Source organism: Xiphias gladius, chromosome 17 (assembly GCF_016859285.1).
Source record: "Xiphias gladius isolate SHS-SW01 ecotype Sanya breed wild chromosome 17, ASM1685928v1, whole genome shotgun sequence".
Lineage (NCBI taxonomy): Eukaryota > Metazoa > Chordata > Actinopteri > Istiophoriformes > Xiphiidae > Xiphias > Xiphias gladius.
Window position 1 is genome coordinate 16,818,160 of NC_053416.1, and position 22,086 is coordinate 16,840,245.

At 43.3% G+C, this 22,086-nt stretch overlaps 1 protein-coding gene across 1 annotated transcript in view; it reads left to right on the forward strand.

Annotated features, from left to right (window-relative positions):
* The window catches only part of ephb4a (eph receptor B4a), a 35,569-nt gene extending 27,908 nt beyond the window's left edge, over nt 1-7,661 (forward strand). The window contains exons 7-18 of the mRNA XM_040149941.1: nt 85-420; nt 504-628; nt 766-931; nt 1,287-1,386; nt 2,713-2,777; nt 2,931-3,044; nt 3,435-3,682; nt 3,765-3,980; nt 4,188-4,337; nt 4,721-4,914; nt 5,372-5,530; nt 5,822-7,661. Coding sequence (XP_040005875.1) covers nt 85-420; nt 504-628; nt 766-931; nt 1,287-1,386; nt 2,713-2,777; nt 2,931-3,044; nt 3,435-3,682; nt 3,765-3,980; nt 4,188-4,337; nt 4,721-4,914; nt 5,372-5,530; nt 5,822-5,930 — 1,982 coding nt within the window. The 3' untranslated portion in view covers nt 5,931-7,661. The remainder of the gene's footprint in view (nt 1-84; nt 421-503; nt 629-765; nt 932-1,286; nt 1,387-2,712; nt 2,778-2,930; nt 3,045-3,434; nt 3,683-3,764; nt 3,981-4,187; nt 4,338-4,720; nt 4,915-5,371; nt 5,531-5,821) is intronic.
* Nucleotides 7,662-22,086: the final 14,425 nt, after the last annotated feature.

The following is a 22,086-nucleotide window of genomic DNA, read 5'->3' on the forward strand; positions in this document are numbered from 1 at the left end:
GAAGGGCAATTATTCTGTTCATTGCCAGTATTTATAAAGTAGGGAATGGCAGTTTAACTTAGGCATTTTTTTTCAACACTGTAGAACCTCCGTCGGCCCCACGTAGCATCATCACCAAGATCAACGACGCCACGCTCAGTCTGGAGTGGAACGAGCCGCTGGACAACGGCGGCAGAACAGACCTGAGCTACACTGTAAGCTGCTCTGTGTGTAGGTCGCCCAAGGGATCGTGCCTCCCCTGCGGAGACAGTGTCAGCTACCGGCCAGCACAACATGGCCTGCTAGGTCGCAGGGTGGAGGTGTGGGGCCTGCTACCGCACACCACGTACACTTTCACTATCCAGGCACTCAACGGAGTCTCTCAGCTCGGCGGCAAGGACCCTGCCAGTGAAAGTGTCAACATCACCACAAGCCATGATGGTAAGAAATGGAGAGGAAGAGATGAAAGGTAAAAATAGTCAGAATTTCATGTGGTATTTATAGTTCCTCTGCCATCTGTGCAGTGCCATCACTGGTGTCTGTGATTCAGAAGAGTGACTCCACAGAGAGCAGTCTGACTCTGCATTGGTCAGTCCCAGCTCAGCAACACTACACCATCCTGCAGTATCAGCTACGCTACTGTGAGAAGGTGAGAGCTCGCTGACAACATCTCTCAACGGTGTGGCCAGTCAGATTTCATTATTTTCTTTTCAAGCGTACTATGGCTCAGGATTAGAAAACTGTTTTAGGCTCACTTCCAGGCCAGCTAACTCCGTTTTCATTTAGGAGCGACAAAGTGAGGATCAGTGCCACTACACAGAGAGCAACAGAAACCAGGTTGTGCTGACAGACCTCCGCAGGGCCACTCAGTACGAAGTGCAGGTTCGCGCGCGCACCATCGCCGGTTATGGCAGCTTCAGTCCTGCAGCTATCTTCCACACCCTGCCTGATGGTAAGAAAAAGCCCCGTCTACCCTTAAAGAAGGACTTTCACATACTTCACTCTTTCTTCCTTTCCCACATTTTTTTCTTTTTTTTTTTATTCTTTTCTGCTCAGTCAGTCCCTGCACAGTTTCTTGTTATGAATTTATTGCCTGTGGCCTTGTATTGAGTTAGTATCCTTGTGTTGAGCCGCTTTAATTTTATGAATTCCTGTAATGTGAAGCCCTGTCTTTTTTTCCCTCTCTTACTTTTCTTTACTAGCAGTGTAAACCACCGCTAATCATTTCTGTCATTACATTACCCTTAACTTTCTGACTTTCTGTCTGTTTCCTTTTCTTTTTTCTCTGTCTCCTTTGTTTGTCTCAGGACATGGCTCTGCCTCCCAGTTCTTGGTACCTGGCATCCTTATCGCTGTTGGGATGCTGCTGCTTGTCACTTTCGTCTTTGTGGTCGCTTACTGCATACGGTGAGAACAAGGGAAGGGGAAAGAAGCAGAGGAAAAAAAAGCTGACAGAATAACAGGAAATGGGGGGAAAATGGGGAAATCAAAAACCAATAACAACCATGACCCCAATTTTACAGTTTTGCACTACTTTGTTCTATTGTTTATACAAATCATATTTTATCAGCAGTGGATTTGCACTCTGTTACCCACACCATTTTTTTTTCTCTGTGAGGCAGTTCAGACACAAAGCAATGTTCATGGTGTCTTTTGCTTGCACAGCTAAAAGTTATCCTGCTCATTAGAACATTTTCCTTAGGCTTCATTGTTTGAGTAAATAGTGTTGGATGCCATCAGAGGGAGAGTGAGTGTGTGTTTGTGTTTGTGTGCATGTCTGTGTGTGTGTCTGTGTGAGAGAGAACGAGAGAGAGAGAGAGTTTGAGAGAAACGATGGGGGTAGAGGGCAGGGAGAGACAGGATGCAGGCGTCCCAACCCTGTTTCCACAGGACAGGAGAACAATAGCTGTGACCCTGTGACATACACACACACACACACACACACATACAATTACACACACAGTTACACACATAAACTAGTGGCTGAGGCCCAGATCTGCCACTGACCAAGGGTGGTGCATTATTGCTATTTTAGGCTTATGGGGTGGGAGAGGGAGAGAAATGGAGGAAGGCTGGGATCCAGTAGCTACAGGGCTGTTACAGTCTTGCAGGGATGAGTTTTTGCCAGCAGAATTATAATGGAGCTGCTTGTGTCAAAGATCAGAACCATAGGGGTTGGCTCAGGTATTCATCGTTACCACAAGTCATCATGCATTGTGCGTTTGAAATCCATGAGGATTGTTTGTTTAAAGCCATCAAGGTTTTTTTCGTCAGAAAAATAAAATAAAATAATGGCGGTGTTTTTGGAACAGTGTGTCTTTTAAGACATTGGATCTGTGTCCATTACAGGGTATTGGTCTGTAGCTGGAATGGACTCTGACTTCTCATGGGTGCATGTGGCCCTGAGTATTCCCAAGGGGGATCAGTGAATTGTCATATTTTGCTACGCTCGCTTGCTTCCTAGAATTTTTAACATCAAATAAAAATAATCATACGATGTTTTACATTTTTGGCTCCTTTTTTTCCTATATAGAGTTTGTATTTTAGCCAGCAAGACATCTTTTTATTGTTTTTGCCTCTGAACAGTCACTTTGCTACATCATTTATTTGCGTCACATTGAAAAAGCCGCAGGAATGCTTGACAAAAAAAGTTAAGTCAAACATCCATTTTTCAGATAACTGCACGGCCATCCTAATCTCACTTTATTTATCCTGATCTCTTTCTGCCTGCAGCAAACACAACCGAATGAAGGATCCAGAACTGAATGACAAAAACAACCAGTACCTTGTTGGCCAAGGTAACAGATAAAGGACATGCACACCAGGCATTGATTTCCAACTCATTCACATCAAGAAAATCATATTTAATGTGACTGTGCTCGTTGCTGCTCCTAGTTCTCTAACATTGTTTCTTTTCCTTTCCCACGGCTCTGTTTGTCTTACTCTCGCAGGGGTCAAGGTTTACATCGACCCCTTCACCTATGAGGACCCTAATGAGGCAGTGCGAGAATTTGCCAAGGAAATCGATGTTTCCTTTGTCAAGATTGAGGAGGTTATCGGCGCTGGTAAGCCCCAGCCGTATTCTTTTTCCCATTATTCATAAAATTGCACCGGTCAACTTTTTATGTGGACACAGAGAGAAAGTTTTTTGTGGCGTTGCAGATTGTCTTCTTTCATAACAGCATTTTCTAAAATGTATCTAATTTACTAATTTAAATTGATTGTGTGACATTTATAACCATTGTCTGTTCTCTTTAATTCAATATCGGCGTGTAAATAAAGCAATTAACTGATCAAAATGTTAGCAATGTTAGTAGCCCTCATTCAAGCCAAAGGGCAACACTAGCTGCAAGCGAGGTTTAGGTTTGGGGAAGATAACAGTCCTCCTCCTGATGTGGTGAACACTTGCTAAAGAAAACAGCTCTAATGTGTGTTTATGTGTCTTTGTGCTGAAGGAGAGTTTGGGGAGGTGTGTCGAGGACGGCTGAGGATCCCAGGGAAAAAAGAGAACTATGTAGCAATAAAGACACTAAAGGGAGGCTACACGGAGAAGCAGAGACGGGACTTCCTGTCTGAGGCGTCCATCATGGGCCAGTTCCAGCACCCGAACATCATCCACCTGGAGGGGATCATCACGGCCAGCTGTCCAGTCATGATCCTCACAGAGTTTATGGAGAACGGAGCTCTGGACTCTTTTCTGCGGGTCAGTGTGAGATAGAGAACACAAACTGAAACACGTAATCACTTCACTCGCTCTCCAACTGAAGTGTTTCTCTCCTCCGTAGCTGAACGACAGCCAGTTCACGCCCATCCAGCTGGTGGGTATGCTGCGCGGCATTGCCTCCGGCATGAAGTACCTGGCAGAGATGAGCTACGTCCACCGAGACCTTGCTGCCCGCAACATCCTAATCAACAGCAACCTGGTGTGCAAGGTGTCTGACTTTGGCTTGTCACGCTTCTTGCAGGAGAACTCGTCTGACCCAACCTACACCAGCTCTCTGGTGAGATGACAGCCCTCTTCAGTTATTGACTAAGAAACCCTTTCATTAAATTCATCTGCAGAATACCTACCTGCAGGATGGTATTCATACATCTGTATATGAATAAAAGTCATCCAAAAACTTTCATTTTAAGGCTCCATTTCGTGAATGGGAGATCAGGAGGCTTACTGAAGTCTTACAGTGTTGACTGTTTTCTTTTTTGTGCAGGGAGGTAAGATCCCAATCCGCTGGACAGCACCAGAGGCGATAGCCTTCAGAAAGTTTACCTCAGCCTCAGATGTCTGGAGCTATGGCATTGTCATGTGGGAGGTGATGTCTTTTGGAGAGAGGCCGTACTGGGACATGAGCAACCAGGATGTAAGTTTAAGCAAAAAGCCATGTTGGGCTTTTTTTAAGGCTGATTTTTAAGGTTTTTTTAGCACAAAGCTGAGCTTTTCTATATCTAAAGGTTTGTGTAATAAATTTAACATTTGCATTCTGAAAAAAGAATAACTTGAAAGTTTCAGATAATCAGTGGGTCTCAAGTATTAGTGTTTGACTAGTAGCTGAATCATGAGATTACCAACAGTTGTATACTTCTAATTTAAGTTCAGGATATTCTGCCTTTTTCCTCCTCTGTATTGTTTTTTTTTTCTTCCTTTTTCTACCTTTGCTAATCTTTTAGCCCTTCGTGCAACTCAATATTTTCTTTATATACCATTCAGTGAATGTATTAGTTTGATCTTTTTTCGACCTATCAGGTAATCAATGCTATAGAGCAGGACTACCGGCTGCCCCCGCCCCCTGACTGCCCCACCCACCTGCACCAGCTGATGTTGGACTGCTGGCAGAAGGACCGCTCGGCGCGTCCTCGCTTCACGGACCTCGTCAGCGCTCTGGACAAGCTGATCCGCAATCCTGCGTCGCTGAAAATAGTAGCTCAGGAAGGAGCAGGGTGAGAGTGCAGATGTGTTCGTCGTGATTGACAGACAATAAGGTCACAATGACAGTAAATATACAGCTTGAGAATGAGCAGAAAAAAGGAACTGTGTCCTTTCAACATGTCTCTTTCTCGGTGTCCATTTAGAGTTCTGACAGTCACAGGACAGACATTACCCTCCTACCGCCCAATCTTATGTACCACCTTAATGTCCTGCTGTGACCTGTCAGCCACTTGCTGGGCCCATTTCCCTTCCTCCACATTCTGCGTGTCAGCTAGTTGCATGCAGCAGAGGACACTCCACCTCTGACAAATCCCATTGTTTGTCCCTGTCAGTCACTCAGCCTTAGATTATACCTCTGTGTGTCAGCTGGAATGTTGCTGTAGGATATATATATATAAAAGCTCTTCTCTGTTGTTTTGGTGACAGTGTGAGTAAGGCCTTCCTTTGTGTCTCGACTCTCTCCCCCAGGCCGTCCTACCCCCTGTTGGACCAGCGTCCACCTTTAGCCCTCTCGGCGTGTGCTACAGTGGGGGAATGGCTGAGGGCCATCAAGATGGAGCGCTACGAAGACAGCTTCCTGCAGGCTGGCTTCAACTCAGTGGACCAGCTGGCCCAGATCACCACACAGTCAGTCCCGATCGCCAGTTTTCTTATCTAAACTGATACGTATCTGTGTAGAAACATTTTCACCTTTCAAATCACACTTCCTGGCAATGAGGTCAGAGAGCTAGCCTGACTTTTAGTAGTGACAGTTGCAAACAGTCTAAATCACTAAGGTTGTGACCACAGTTTCCTGAGGTTCAGTTTCAATTGTAGTATGAAAGCCCAGGGAGCAAAAATGTGATGACTGAAATATTACTTTTATGTCCATCAAATCATATCTTTCATTTCTTTTCTGTTCTTGCTGTCTGTGTTCAGGGATCTCCTGCACATGGGTGTAACTTTGGCCGGGCATCAGCGAAAAATCCTTTCCAGCATCCAGACTATGAATTTTCGGAACAAGAGCACTGCAACTATGACCTTCTAGCTCACCTGTCTCCTAACCTGGACATTACACCAGCACACAGGTGCCGCCATGTACTGAGAGCTCTCTGGATCCTCTCCTGTGACCCAATTTTGAACACGGACTCCAAGAGAGATTGGCAGAATTTATTCATGACCAGGAAAAAAAAAAAAGATAAAGAATCAGTGGCATAAAGATGATTTTCCCATGAGGATGAGAGAGTCGTCTGGAAACTGGCATGTCCCTGTCCCCCCAGCCTGAAGGGGATGAAGCTGACAATGTGCAGACTGACTTTGCCTCATTTTGACAGTTTGTGGTCAGTGTTTTAATATCTACCAGAGGTTAGGACCCAATAAATGTGCTAAACCAACAGGAGAGACAGATCAGAGTTTACAAAGTTTCTGTAGTATCATGTCATTTTGAAAACTGGCAGTTGACGGGTTGTTAAACGTCGCTTCACCAAAGGAGATTAAAAGGAATGCTGATACCAATTCAAGGAATCAGCTTTCATATTGTTGTGTAATAATGAATGAGAACTGCTTTCACCCTGGGTGTCTTGCGTTATATCCATCTGGATTACATTACTAAATAGGCACCTTTCACATCAAGACTGAGCAATTTAACTGTTGGATTTTACTTGTTTGTTTCCATTTGATTTCAACATTACCTCCTCTTTACTCAGGTGTGATGTGTAATGCAGACTTTGGAGAGGGCTGTACTTCTCCTAATCATGCTTCTCTCATCTTCGTCAGTCTGGCAGAAATCAGAAACTCAGAAATGTGTGACGAGAGGAGAGACGCAGACACATCAGCACTTTTGTCATTTCATAGTGAATTGTAATCTTCAGTAACTCCATGTGTTTCCCTTTGAGGGTGGTTGGTTATTCCCACTGCCTGTGTTTCCGCTGGCAGCTCAGTTTTATTATAATTAGACTGAATGAGAACCAAGTGGACTCACAGACCAGAGAACACTGTAGAATTGGTTTTCTTTGTAGAAATTTGAAAAGGAAGCAATCTGGCCTCAAACTTGTTTTTTGTTGATATAACTGATACGATTTTTTTATTCTGTATCTTCCATCTTCCAGTGCCATTCAGTTGTCTTTGTGGACTTAAATGCCAGTTTCGTACAGCTGAAACCTCTCATGAGTGATTCAATTTTGTCTTGTTTAAATGTACCTTAAAGGGTTACTTTGACATTTTGAAGTTTAGTGTATTTTTTCCTTCATCGGGTGCTTGTTGTGTGGATGGCACAATGTTTCTGCTTTTGCCCAGCTAGCTGCACAAAAATGGTTTCTTAAAATTTAGCATGGCAAACAATACACAACTAACAGGCTAGCTTGTAGCCAGCAGTATCCATTGGTTTCTGGGTGGAATGCTAACAACACCGTTGAACTCCTGATTGATTAGCAGAGCAGCCCCCCTTCACATTATTACGTGTGCTTGTTGAAGAAGAAGAATGGACTGGAGTTGAAAATGTCAAGGTATTTCTCAAAGACTTTATAGCTCTTGAAGGATAATACCAGCCTTTTTGACATTTGGGTCATGTATAATTTTCCCCAGGTGGCTCATAGACCTGTTGTGAATCTGGAAAATGGAGCTTAAACAGCTACTAAAACAACTATGTTGGATATAAAATGCATAGTATTGCTTTCCTAAATGGTTTTTTCTTTGTGCCATAGTCAAAACAGTTCTTTGCGTTTTGTGTTTTGTAGTATTTTTTATTTTTTTATTTATTGTTCAGCTGACAATTTTTTTTTTTTTTTTTTTTTTAAATAATAGCTCCTTGGACTTTTACTTTGCATTTTTATCATATGTGATCATTCTCTAGGGTTTCAAGAGGTTTAGAGCGCCATTTACGCACAGCTAAAGTCCATTCAAATGTGATGAATAACATAAATACAAATCCCCTTAATGCACACCAAAAGTTTTGTGTTGGTAACAGCCGCACAATGACTTGAAGTGATTGTGCTGTCCATTTGAAAAAGCACAAAATATGGTCAAAATATCTGCTGTACCAAAATCATCTATTCTCTTTTCTAACATAAATTAGTTAGCCCTTAGACAAAAACGGTGGTATTGTCCTGCAAGAGTCTGAGAGAGTTCTATTATGGGAAAAGTGGTCTTCATATTGAAGATCTCAGTAAAATCAGCTTTGAAATAATGAATAGATAAAATTATGCTTTGATTACTGCCCTGTGTGTAGGCTAATCTGTATTTGGTATTCATAATAAAGATGCACAGCAGTGTTTACCGTCAAGGACTCATTTTTCAGCTTATGAACATGTCAGATGGCCTCTGTAGATATTTAGTCTAATCAAAGTAATTCTTACTTCAAGTGGACCAAAACTGAAAACTGCACAAGTACAGTATATGTGGAGGTCATAGACGGGCTGGAGGTGTAGACGTCATAGGACATCCCTATTTGACCTGAAAGTGTAACCCACATAATTTACCTATATCCGGTCTGATAAGAGGCTGTTCTGTCCCGGCGACCCCAGTGACTCCTGTCCTGAATTCAACACGAATGGAGACTCACAACAAAGCAGCCCCACCATTTCCAATACACACTGATGACTCTGGATTTGTTCAAGTAAAAACACGACGATCAAGAGCCATTTGTTTTGTTGGAATCTATGAGCACTGAAATAAAACTCAATTAGAGAGTAAAGGTTTAATTCTGTAATTGAACCATTATATCCCTAATTGAGTTTTATTCCAGTGCTCATAGACTCCAACAAAACATTTGGTTTTTGATGGTCTTGTTTTTATCTGTGGTCAGATAAGCCCCAGCCTGAACTGTCTAAGATCATAGCAGAAATGTGGAAGGAAAACATCTGACGGGGTATTTTTTCTCTGCTTGGTGGCTTTTGTCGCAAACATGCCTCTCATCTATCCCGGCACCCCGTTTTTAATAATGAGAGAGAAACAGGAGACTGCGAGGGCGAGAATTGAGTCTCACTCCCCCATACATTTCCCAGCTTTGCCATCTCTTGCCTTCTATTTCTTCAGAGAGCCTTTACCCCCGAGGGCTCGAAGATTGTCCTCTCCTATGTTTCCCTTCCTGGTCCTCAGCCCTTTTAATCACGAGGAGATGTTCTTTTCTTCTCCTGTGCCTCAGGCTGAGAGCAGCTTATAGCGCAGCATAAGCTTAAACTCTCTCTCTCTCTCTCTTTCTCTCACACACTCACTCTCAAACACTCACACACCCTTTTTTTTTCTCTCTCCTCCTATCTCCAAAGCTACCATAACCAGGCTAAGCTGCCAGGGCTTCGAAAAGTGTTTAGATTCATTGATTAATGTATTTGATTATCACTGTATTACTGACTCATTCCTCTTGTTCTGTTGCTCTCGTGTGGCCCTCACAGTACAGACCTGCCCAAGTGGAGCGTCCCTGTAGTGGATATATATAACGATGAGTAACAACTGTTCTTGTAAGCATGTTTTTTTGTTTTTTTTAATCCCCAAGTGTGTTTTGGTTTGTATGAATCCCTGTGTCAGGGTGGTTCAGTGTTTGAAAGAGAGATGGGCATTCATCTCTGGTTTCTACTTTGTGTGACCCTTGACACCACTGTAAAGTGCAAATCTAGCCTCATCTCTGTCTGTGTATCTGAATGGCCATTCATTAGGGCTGCTGTTGAGCGGCGAGCCGACAAGGCCGGCCAGGCTTTAGCATTTGGTGGGTTGTGTCATTCCCCTTGCATTCCTGTGTGCATTCAAGTGTGGTGTGCCGGTGTGTGTGTTTGTGTGTGTACATGTGGGTGGGTGGGTGTGTGGGTGGATGGGGGTTAACCAGTGGGACAGGTACATGTGTGTTTGAAAACAAAGGGGGCAGGGAGGGATACGATCTGAAATGGTATCACTGTGTCTGGAGCAGTAAACAGAGCAGAAAGTCAAAGTCTGATCCTGCATCAAATGTGTATTGTTGACGTATTCCAGCGACAGTATCGCACTTTCATAAAGTTGGGGGACTCACAAGAGACAGATATTTTTGTTTTTTTTAAAACCAAAAAATTGGTCAAATTTGAAACCGCTTTTGGCCAACTTGTCCTGACTTGTAGCTTCTAGTATAGGTCAAACACAGGATTCTAAAATTCCCATAACGCAGCTATGTAGCATTTTTCATTAGACCTAGTCTGCCTCCTAAAGGCCCACTTCATTCAAAGTCCACATATCCATTTTTTTAATGCAGGTTTTCTGTTAATAATGTTATGTCTTAAGCCTAAATTGCGATGACCCTGTTGACTCCAGCATCAGGGTTATTTAGGACTATTTTATACAGTCTAAAGGTGCCAGCGTGCTCCAACTGAAGTGCTTGTCAGATGGTTGAACAACGCCTGAAACCCCCTCCCCTCACACGTTTCTCATGTCGAAATTCTCAGGAGCTGCATCCGACTATGCAGCCTTCGGAGACTGGCCAGGTGAGCAAGGCTTGGACTTCTCTCTCTCTCTTTAATTCTCTGCACAACTGTTTGTTTTTGTGCGTACAACCAAGTTAAACGCCGTGAGTATGAATCTCAGAAAAGACTGAAAGTGACTGCCACTATCCCTGTATTTGAATGATTATCATAATCTTTTCCCCCCACATTTGAGTGTGACCACTAGGAACAGATACGAGCACTTCTGTTTTCCATCGTTGTCTTACAACGTACAAATTAGTTCGTTTCGGTCATACCCTCGCCTTGAACTCCATGTGTAAAAATGGTGGAATACCCCTTTAACATGTAAACTTAGATTACTTTTTGGAAACCACTGACTGATTTAATTCTTCTTTTGGAATCTGCAGCATAACTTTGATTTTCTTCAGCAGCAGTAGCTTGAAGATTGAAAGTTAGATTAGAGATTGTCATTCCTGTGCCACTCGCCCTCCGCCTTAGCTGCCAGATTTCCTCCCCGAGATGATCGAAATGGCCCAATATTTCTCAGCAAATCCGCCTAGCAGCCAGCTAAGATTATTTTTCAGCTGTGTGCGCACCTGTGTACCTGTGATGGTGGTCAAAGATTGGAGGCCCATTGCTCGGCAGAGCGCTTTCACTCTGTTTTGTATTAAATCTGATCACTGGGAAAGATGTTGCTACCCACTGTTCTACAGCATATCTGTTGACTTTTCTGGTGCTTTTGCCAGGCCATCACTGTAAATGAGAATCTGTTCTTAGCTGACCCACCTGATCAAATAAATGTTGTTAGAATGTAATTATACTTCCATGCTGCAAAACACTTTGATGTGGAATTAGTCTTGTACTTTTCATCATGAACCTAATCCAGTTAATCAATGTAAACATTTAGATGACAGCCCCCTGCTGTCTCCCGCTTGTTACTATTGTTAACATTTGTTCGAGCAGGGTATTCAAATATTGTAATATTATCTACTTCCAGGCCGTCACCTTTGAAATCAATTTATTTTTGTATAATCTCAATAAATTTGGCCCTAGATACAGTTAGATAGATCCATGTTCAGCCTGCTCCTTTGGGATTCTGTTTCTTCATAAAAATTGATTATTCATAAAGAAAAAACAGTTTGCCAACACATATTATTACTCCAAAACAGCCATAAGTCAGATATACTGTATATACCTGGTATCCACTTCTCCTTCATCAGACTTCAAAGAACACAGAATGTTTTCGATGGAGGTGTTAGTGGGATGAAGAATGCAAATATGAACGTTAACACCTTCGGGATGAGCGACTGGCCCTTCCAAAGGCGTTTGCAGGCTCCCGCTCTGTCACGGCTTTCAGTAGACTCACAGCAGACATCCATCTCCCCTGCGGCACCCTTTTGTTTTCCACTCTGCTAAGATGTGCCCGTTGCCTTCTGTGAGGACATGAAAGGAGTGTGACCTTCCCGCTCCTTATCCTCTCTATGCGAATCACCCCTTTTTCTGAAACTCAATCCACATGCGTCAAGGACCACTAGGCTAGGGGGGTTGGGAATTAGAAGTAGCGGAAAACTATCAAATTGCTGCACAAGTCCAAAGAAGAAGTAGAGAGGCTTTGTGTGACTAAAGGATTTTGTGTGTGTGAGCATGTTTCTGAAGTAGGGGAAAGTTGATCAAAAGACTGATGAGAAATGGCAAACATCTCATGTTAAAGATGTTTCTGCTCAGCGTGATTGATAGCTCTTTTGGACTCTGGGTATTGAACTTAGATTGATGAGTTTACTGTGCGGTCATGTGCTTAACCTCTCTCACAGGCCTCACCTTTATGTCCTAACTCAACCCAGCTCCTCCGCACCCCTGAACCCCACAAGTGTAAATCTTTACGTCAGCTGAAAAATGTCCGTCTGCCAAAAGTCATCTCGTCACAAATTAAGAAGCAGCCTTTTTATTGTAACCACCAGGGAGTTTTGAGGTTCAGTTAGATCAGACGGAGTTTGTAGAGCTTTCAAGATTTGGAGAAACTGCCAAACATCATTTTGAAAAAACTAAGGCTTGTTTTCTGTTCTGCAGTAAAGCCTTCAGCTTTGTCTGATTTGTTCTGTTTTTTGATGATTACAGACCAAGTCTGGTCTTTGTATTTGCACTGTGGTCACAGTTGTTTACTTGCACTGGACTAGATATTTACCGAGCAATGAGCAGTAAGCACTGGATAGTCAAATGAAAAAATTATACACATATGTAAGTTACTGCACCGAGAGCAGATTTTGCTCTTACATGTTAAGTTTCAGCATTATTCAGTCACTTTTTTGGGATGCATGAATGCAGCTCCTCTCACAACAGGCCTACAGATTAAAGCTACCCCCCTCTGTTCCCCTGTGCCCCCGCCCCCCAAAACCTACACCCACTGTTTCAGCCGTCTTTGGATAAATGACATCCTGTCAGAGCTGTTGATTATACTGTAAAAACATGACCACTCACGTCTAGTGCTGACCCCGTGAGCAAACTGTGCTTTTTGGCTCACATTGTGACAATCTGCAGGGCACTCAGGACTCTGTGTGTGTGTGTGTGTGTGTGTGTGTGTGTGTGTGTGTGTGTGTGTGTGTGTGTGTGTGTGTGTGTTTCTTTCTAGGTCCCTGCACCATTGGTCAAAATGTGCAGAGTCCACTTAGAAATCTGAGGAAGTAGCATATGGTAATGATTTAACCAGCATCTGGACACAATACAGCAAGGTTTTACAAAGTATAAAAAGTGTGTGTGTGTGTGTGTGTGTAGTATTGAATTTAACCAGGTTATAGAAATACAGTAACTGTAGTCAACGTTGGCCACAGTTTTACACAGCTCAAAAACAATGCCCACCGTCCCTCTCCAAATACATAACATACCGAGAACAGAAGAACATACTCCTCCACCACAAAACAAAACAAAAGGAGGAGAGGGGTTGACATGATTTACTGTGTGATGAGCTCCCTCTAGTGTGCAGAAAGCGCGCTCCGTTTATTCTAATAGTGAGAGCAAATCATAATTGCTTTACCTCACGTTTATTGTGACTCATACCTACAAGCTCTCCCGTGTGTGGAGCAAATAAACTCAGCTGAAGCTTTAAAAACTAAATACATGTGCATATCTTCTGCACATCAGACATGTAGGCTACTGCGTGTGTGTGTGTGTGTGTGTGTGTGTGTGTGTGTGTGTGTGTGTGTAAAGGTAAATTAAGCTGTGCGTCCAGGCTCTCGGCATTATTTTGGATCCGAGGCATCAGTCCGACTTCCCTGTCAGAGGACCTGCTGTGTGAATAACTAAGCCTGTACGTGTCGCACCTACAGCAGATCATTTTCGCTGCTCACCTCCAGAAGGTACAACACGGTGCGCAGCCTGCGCCATTGCCTCCGCACGTCTGGATCGACAAAAGCGGGCAGAGACGCAGAGACAGGGGGGGCAGCATGAGTGAAATGGTCAGGACAAGCGATGCGAGCTCGTCTGTAGTGTTGACAAGTTATGCCAAACACGGGACTAATCCATAATCGATTCGCTCAGCGTGCGTCTCCTGTATAAAGGGGCTTTATTCTTGCCTTTCAAGGTTGGCGCGTTCGACAGCATCTTAACTATTGATGGAAATGTCTGTCTCCTTGGCACATCAGAGGGGAGGGGTCGTCTCAGAATTCAGCTGTTCGCGATTCTTCCACAGCAACTTTGAATCGGCCACGACTGACGAGGCGCGGGTTTATTCATCTGCGCTACTTTGTCGCCCCCTAGAGGTCGCGGGGGGGAGATGCGGCGCCCTGACGGAAAAACAGAGTCCTGTTTTCCTTGGCCGGCCACAGATGGAGGTCTGAGTGCAACTACAATAAAAACAAAAAAAAAAAAGTCTCTCTCTCACACACACACGCTTTCTGGTCTCTCTCTTGTTGTGCGGACACTCCTTGACATCATGCCTGCCCCTAGCCCCTGACCCTTACTCTAACCATTACCACTAAAATGCCTAACCCTGGACCCTAACGCTAAGATAGACCTAATGCTAACCCTCGCCCCGACTCCTTAGAAACAACAAATGTACAACACAAAACAATAATAACAATAACAATTGGAGCCCCACGTTCCCTGACCTAAAAAACAGGTACTGGACGTGAGAGGTACATTTGAGTTAACTTGTGTTCTTCGGGGAATGTACGAAGACAGACTGTCATCTGTCAGAGTCCTCTAGCAGCTCCCACCTTCACTTTATTTTGCACCTTAACAGAAAGCAGAGCTACCGTAAAGTAAGACGTGTCCATTTGTTAGCTATGTGAAAATTATTTACTGACGAACATATTAAGGTTTAAATTGGACATACACCGTCTTAAGTTCTTTGTGCACTTTAGTCATTAATGGCAAAATTAACTAACATTCATAGTGTTCTAACAGGGGCATTATAACAAAGAAACAAAAGAACTTCTATGTGTCATTCTACAGTGCATGGACAATCAAAGCATTTTGTTGTTTAACTTGAAGAATTTGCTAAATAACTTTCATGCAGTCCCTTAGCGTGGTTTTATGATTTGCCACCCTTACTTTTTCAGACAATTTCCTGCCCCACCACTCCCACAGTTACAATAAAACACTGTAAAATCTGACACCCTTTAGTGTACGGTGTATCAAGGTGCTGGTGGTTGAGTAAAACTGAACCTGGCAAGGATCCTGAATTGTGGTGGCCTCATTTCTTATTAAAATTTGCGTTTTTTCTGCCACACTTGAGAAAAATGCCTCCCCCTGCAGAAAACCCACTTCTCTCACTAACAACTGAGCTTGCCACCCTTTCATCACTGTACAGTATGTAGACAGTGGCAAAAAAAAAAAAAGGAAAGGACTCCCTCATGTTTGTGTACTCTATATTCCTTACTATACCCTACTACAGTATACTGTCAGACTGACCAAAACTATCTTTGCACAGTTATGGAACAGATTACTATAAAACACACTGTTCTAACCCAGATATCTGATACTTATGCACTGTGGAGACCGGGATCCATCAAAGAAATGCAAACATATACTTCTCTATCCACTACTTCTTCATCCAACCGCACATGACAATATTCCCACTTCTGAGAACCGCTGGTTGCCACCATGATGCGCCCTCTCTGACCTGGAAACACCCGAGGTTGTAATTTAGACTGAAGATCAAGACTGACCTCCACCAGCTGCCGCTGTGACTGTGGTAAATCAGAACAGCGATTATAGCAGCAGCTTAATCCCAGATGATCTCTGCTTTTAAAAGCCACTGTGGCAAAGGCAGAGAGGGCCGCATCTTTGGAACAGTGCCTAACCTCCATGACAGCTGAAGGAACAGAGACAGTTAAACAGATGCATGAATGGAATCTCAGTCAGTCAATGGTCTTGACCTTTGTGTACTGGTGTACATTCATTCAATCTTTAAGTCACTGATAGGTTTTTAATCCTATGTATCCAACCTTTAACCTACTGTATGTCACTTGTGAGCAAATGTTTTCACCACCTTCAAAATATGAATCATGACTCCTCTGATTGTTTTATTTTGAAATGGTAAAGAGCAATCTCTTGGGGGGGTCAAAATAATAGACTGTAGTTGTTTCATGGTGGGAGAGAGTGAATTCATTATTTTTATGAAAGATGCAAATTCATTTTTGTTTCCGGTATTGGTTTTTAAGCTGGGACGTAATAGCTATGCATGTAGGAGATTAGAAGGTGGATTTTCTTTGCATATACTGTTGAGAAAATAAGTAATCCTCTCCATCAACACTGTCATTTTTCTAAACTGCAGCCTCCTGTGTTTCCCTATTGTTTTCTGTCCATATGTCTGTATTTCATCTGCTTTAGTATCGTTTCATTTTAGCACTCAGTTGATGTCCTGTCCTTTTCATCAGGAGTAAGAGATTTTAGTTTCCGCTACAGTGGATAGAGGTTCCCACATTCTGTGCTTCTTCATGGTTTGTGTGAAAAACGGGCACTGGGGGTTGTGGCTTGCACAGGAACCCAGACCCCGACAGTAACACTCAGCACTGGCCTGAAGGGAAGAGACCCTCTCTCTCTTTGTTGGAGCCAACAGTAGCAGGAAGGCAGCGGTAGCGTTGGTTATGATGGCATGCCCCTGCAGATCAACTGATCAATTGTCCGTATAGGTGGGGAAAAAAACACATTACTACTCAGTGTCTGAAGAATTGGTCAGAGAGCCGAACTCTCGCAGCCTTCAATGATTCAGATTATGTGGCAGCTGCAGAAGAATGTATACTTCATCCGGGCGCTCTCGTAATCTGAACAAATGTAAGCTGGTGGGGTTTCAACACAAATCCCTTACTGTCCCTCCTTTGAAAGATAAAGAGAGAAAGATGCTGATTGCTTTTCCCATCCGCTTTTACTCAAAGAAGAACCTCACATCAGCAGGAATCATTGTTTGTGACTGGGTGTTGCTGCTGACATGTTAGGACTGGCTTTGTTTTATTTTGGATTTAGACTCCACAAAGGAGCGATCGAGACCTTTGATATTTTAAAGGTGCTTTAAGTTCTTGTTTCCAGCAGCTTGATGTCTGACATCCTCGGGCCGGATGTTTCAAATCTTCACGAATCTCTATCAAAATAGCACTGCCTTGTTGTTTTGTTTCTATCTCAGAAGCTGATTTTACCTAAAGCAGATGTAGCAGGTAAAACCGAGCAAAAGAGAAGAACGATTTTCATCAGTTCCAGCACTTGATTCCAGATAACAATGTTTGCCAGCCGTGGTGGTAGTGGAGGGGGAAAGGGAGGGAAATACTCAGTGGAAGACCTCTATGGCATCAGTAAGAAGCCCAAGGCATCGTCCTCCTCAGGGAGTATTGTGGCCAAATCTGGGGCCCGGAGCAGCAAGACCTCGGACCAGAGGACTGAGTCCGAGGCCCTGGCTTCGCAGATCCTGGAGGCGGCGCACAGGCTGGTGGAGCGACGCCGACTGGAGCTCTACCTGAGAGAATGTGGCCTCTCCCTGGCCGAGTGCGAGGCTGAACGCTCTGCTATGGTATACAGGTGAGAGGGAAAGAGGCAGAACGAGGGGAAAAAGAGAGCGAGAGGTTTGCTCGTGCATGTGCGGCAAAGTTATGATGTGAAATCACAATGGAATTTGATTTTTTTGAAGATAAAAAGCATGTCAATTATGAGAAAATGATAAGAAATGTAAAACATCTTTAAGTTAAACCTTTCTCTTAAACCTGTGAAGAAAGTGTCAGTGAAAGAGTCATAAAAGAGAGATTTTTGACAGATAAAAACAGCCAAATACGGGCATAATAATGAAACATGAGGATTTTATAGTTTGATTATCAGCTGCTTCTAAGAAGTAGAAACTGCAGGATAGAGCGAGAACGTCAAACCACCCTGAGCACTCAGCCATCTGTGGATGATCCCTTTAAATAACATGATTAATATTTTTTCTAATATAATGCATGAATGTAGTTGAGTGTTTGCGAAAGACTGCAATTGAAGGCAGTGAGTGGAGACATCACTCATGGGTGAAAAAAAAGAAAGATATTTGCAGTTCTTATTTCCACCAGTGACCTAGAAAGACATATCAGGCGTCTATTGAGATGTCAAAGCGCAGCAAACGCTGAATAAATGGGGCTGGACTGCAGACACATCGGCTTGCTCAGGATCCCTAGTGTTAATGCCAGATACACTAACTTAAATGGGACCTCCAAAATTTAGCCTGACGGTGGTCAACATCAGTGGGGCAGAAGTTTAGGATCAGTGATGTAAGATTTGACAGCAGGGGACAGGCAGTGGGTTGTTGCAGTGCTTGTATCTCTCAGTCAGTGCCCCGTGTAGCTATGTTGGGATGAAATGGTGGCCAAGTTTGGAATGAAACTAAAAGGAGGACACATATAACAGCATAAACACAGAAGATATATGAAGCATATGTCATCATTGTAGATTTGTTTGCATTTAAGAATATCAGTGGCTTATTTGTGAGTGTCACTCACGATTTATTGGCTGATGAAAATAATAGTATATAAACCAAATTTTTGGGAAACAGGGTTTTCATGATTCAGTATATCATTTAATTTGATGCACTGTATCCCAAACACACTAACGCAGTCACTAAGAGTCCAGTAAAGTTGCCTCTAGGTGGCAGCGTCACCCTGGTGTGGAGACAAGTCAGCCGTGTGGCACAATCATTCACAGCCAGAGATGGAACAAAAGCTGCTGCTTAAAGGGTATCCATTGTATGAACTAGTGACATTTGAAATTTCAGAAAATAAATGCCTCCTTTCCACTCAAATTGAGAACCTAATGTAGCATTTATTGACAGCATGCATTTGACGAGTGAAATAAATTTATGCCACGCCAGAGTATGATTCAGCTGATTCTATCAGCACTGCTTCCATCACTCAAACCGGCTCTTGTGAATTCCCTCTCACGTTTAATGTCTTTAATGGCGGCCATCTCTACAGCCTCTGTGTGTGTGATGTGCTAGCTTCGCTTAATTTGGGTAATGATGCACCAGCTTTAAACTTCCTCACGACTGAAATTGATTACTTCTAATCAACACAACTGCTAACTTCCACCTTTCTAATTTGCTGGTTTTGCTGGAAACAACAATTTTTCCACACCAGCTGATCTGCTGAGTGCGGAGCAAACTCGGGAAAGTGAGACAGATTATCAGGGCCGAATGCATGATGTTGTCTTTGGATAAAATCAAGCTTAAAGGACATATTTAAACACAATACAGTTTTTCAGATGGATTCTGAATTTTGAGGGAGTTAAGTCAAAGCAATTCTACTAAAAGCATTTAATAACTGTCCTCTGGCTGTCCTCTTCTTGATGAACTCAATGTCATGCTGAATCGCTTCAACATTAACCAAAACCGTAAGAAAAACAAGATGTCTGAGAGAATACTTCAAGTATTCCAGTTTCACTGAGGATAAACGCCTTCGGCTTTCTAAAACTACACGCACATTTCATGAAGAGGCACACCACAAACAATGCTCGGCATTCTTCACTTCTACTCTAGCACAAGCAAGTCAAAACCAGCTGTAAGCACCTTTAGCTACCAGAGAAGTGACCCCTGTGCTTCTTTACTCCATTTAGGTTTTCTACAGGCCAAAATTCACAATTATTTCGACCGGTTGTTACTGGGAATTGTCAAGTTTTAAAATGAAAATGTAGCCCCATGTGCTGCAGATAGGATCAGGCCAGCATTATGCAAATGAGGTTGAGCATTTCATCTAGGCTTTAGACTTAGCAGTTTATAGAGGATCACCGGTAGGAGAGATATGCTTTGTAGTGAGCTTTGGTGCTGAGTCTGATGGCAGACTTGTATAAAACATCTACCCTTCAAGGACATTCTCATTATACAATCTGTTGCATAAAGCATCTCCATAAGAAAAGTGGTCATATTTTGCCTCAGTTCCTGAGATCTCAATTTAATGCGGCCTTCTTGTTTGCAGAAAAGTGAATAGACGTATCTAAAGACATACTCAGTTTTGAAGATGGAGCAGCTGGTGCTCTCTGTAAATGGTTGGATACACAAAGTGAGGCGACTCTTGGAAAACTAACTGATGTGGCTGTCACATCCCAATCTCTGTGCAGGTACTCGCTGTGCTTTACCAGGACGGTAGATCATTAAACCTCCTCTTTTTAAAATGTCCCAGTGGGTTTCACTCACATTTCCTTTCTGCACGTACAGCTGGAAACTTCCCATCCCAGCTTGTACTGAATGGCTCTTTAAAGGGAGCTGATTGCCAACTCGCTGGCAGCTCATCCTGGAACTGCAGATAGCTCCAAAGCAAGATGTCATTAGACGTGAGAGCGAGATGATAGAGGGGATGAATGTTTGTGTGTCTGTGTGCATTTTCATTTGCACAATTGGGGTTCTTTGCAGATTGTCCTGCTGTGAGAAACAGACGTATCAGAGCAAACACTTGATCAATGGCTGAAACTTTCTGGATTGACAGTCTTCTCTAAGACTATGGCAGCATAGTTTAGCTGGTAAACACCGCCTTAAAGGGACTATTATCATCGCCTGGTTACCAAATGACACATCCGTTTTATTTTAATCTGATGTGATGTGATCCAATATGATATGATATGCCATGCTATGCTATGCGATGTGATGTGATGTGATGTGATGTGATGTGATTTAGAAGTCATGAATCTGCTCTTGGTTCTGAGATGATGACGATGGTGCAGTGTTTCAGTCTAATTTTGGTGTTTGGCCATATAGATACACAGCAGATCAATTGGGGGTAAAAAATACAACAGTTTTTGCACATCCAAACTGGGTGTGGTAGAAAAACAGATCCTTGCATGTGTGAAAAATTGGAGCCTTTGGCGATTTAACGTGCACTAAAAGTGAAAATTAAAGTGAATATAATGGCTGTAATATCTACGCTGTACTAGGCGTTTTGTGTGCTAATATATAAAAAAAAAAATGGTGCATGATGATTTTTTTCGTTTTACTTTCTCAAAGCGCAATAATGCGTATAAGCTCCCGTAACATAATGTGACGATGTGATGAAATGTGTGTACACCCGTGTGATGAAAAATGTAGCGATCACACCCGAGAGAGAGAGAGAGAGAGAGAGAGAGAGAGAGAGAGAGAGAGAGAGAGAGAGAGAGCATCTCGCAAACCCCCACACTGTTCGTGTGTCGTGAACATTTTTGGAGCTTCTGAAAAAAAAGGACAGGAAAAAAAAAAAAAGTCGGACTCTGAACTGACAAGATGATGCTGAGGGAGAGCCAAGAGGCGGCATCATGGAGCGTTTGAAATGTCTGCTGCAGCTGATTTTTGGGCCACTATGCCGGCGTTTTTTTCAAATCCGTGCACCGTGAGATTTGGTCGAATAACAGGAGCCCTGCACAGTTGCTGCTGCTGCCGGTATGTGAGCGACCTCACAAACTGAAGGTTACAAAAACCGGCTCTGTGTTTGCTCTCGAATTTGTTGCTGCTTCTTTTTTCCCTCTCTCCATCGCTCTCTATCTCTCTCTCTCCCTCTCTCTCTTGCATCAATTTGATGCTGCGTGAGGCTGCTGGGCGATGATGCATCGTTGGGGTCTGACTGTGTGAATTCGCTTCCTATCAAGTCTATTTACCCTGTTCGGACCACGGCAATGTAAATTCGAACAATTGAGCCAGTTTTCTGCTGACCCACCTTGCGACAAAAAAGAGAGGGGGGGAAAAAAAAAAAATGCCTTATTTCGACGCGAGGTGCGAAGATGCCTGTAGCTGTGATTGTGTCATTGCTGCGGCACACTCCGGAGCTGCTCGGCTCAAGTCCGCCACAACTAACCTCAACTGAAGAGAAGACATTAAGCTGGCGAGTGCTCTACCACCCAACATAAGCCATACGAGCCTGTGCATGTATGTGCGACAAGGCCGAGCGACAGACACTCTCGAGGGAGGCATCTCTTGCACTGAGGTTCGGGGGCTTCCCAAGAACTGCCACATCCTCAGATCCGTCTGAGGACTGCTGCGAGCTTACAAGCTTCCCGACGATTTTTGGAGGGCAGCCCTGATGCATCTTGCGCGTGTGAAAACTCTAAGAGCCTTTTGCCAGGTTGGCATCATCAGACAAGAGACAGAGCAGACGGTGACTCTGTGTGTGTCATGTTAGAGGCTGGACTCTTGCCTGCTCCCTCCAAATCTCTGACCTGCCCCGTCTGAGCCCTTTGTATGAGCATCACTGCTTTGCCACAACAGCACAACCGGAAACAGTGTCAAGCAGTACCAACAATTTGCAGACATTACTGTTTGTGTGACTTCCTAAAAAAAAAAAAAAAAGGTTTCAAACCCCTCAACTCTCAAAATAAGAGACACCGGAAACCAGGGTCAGG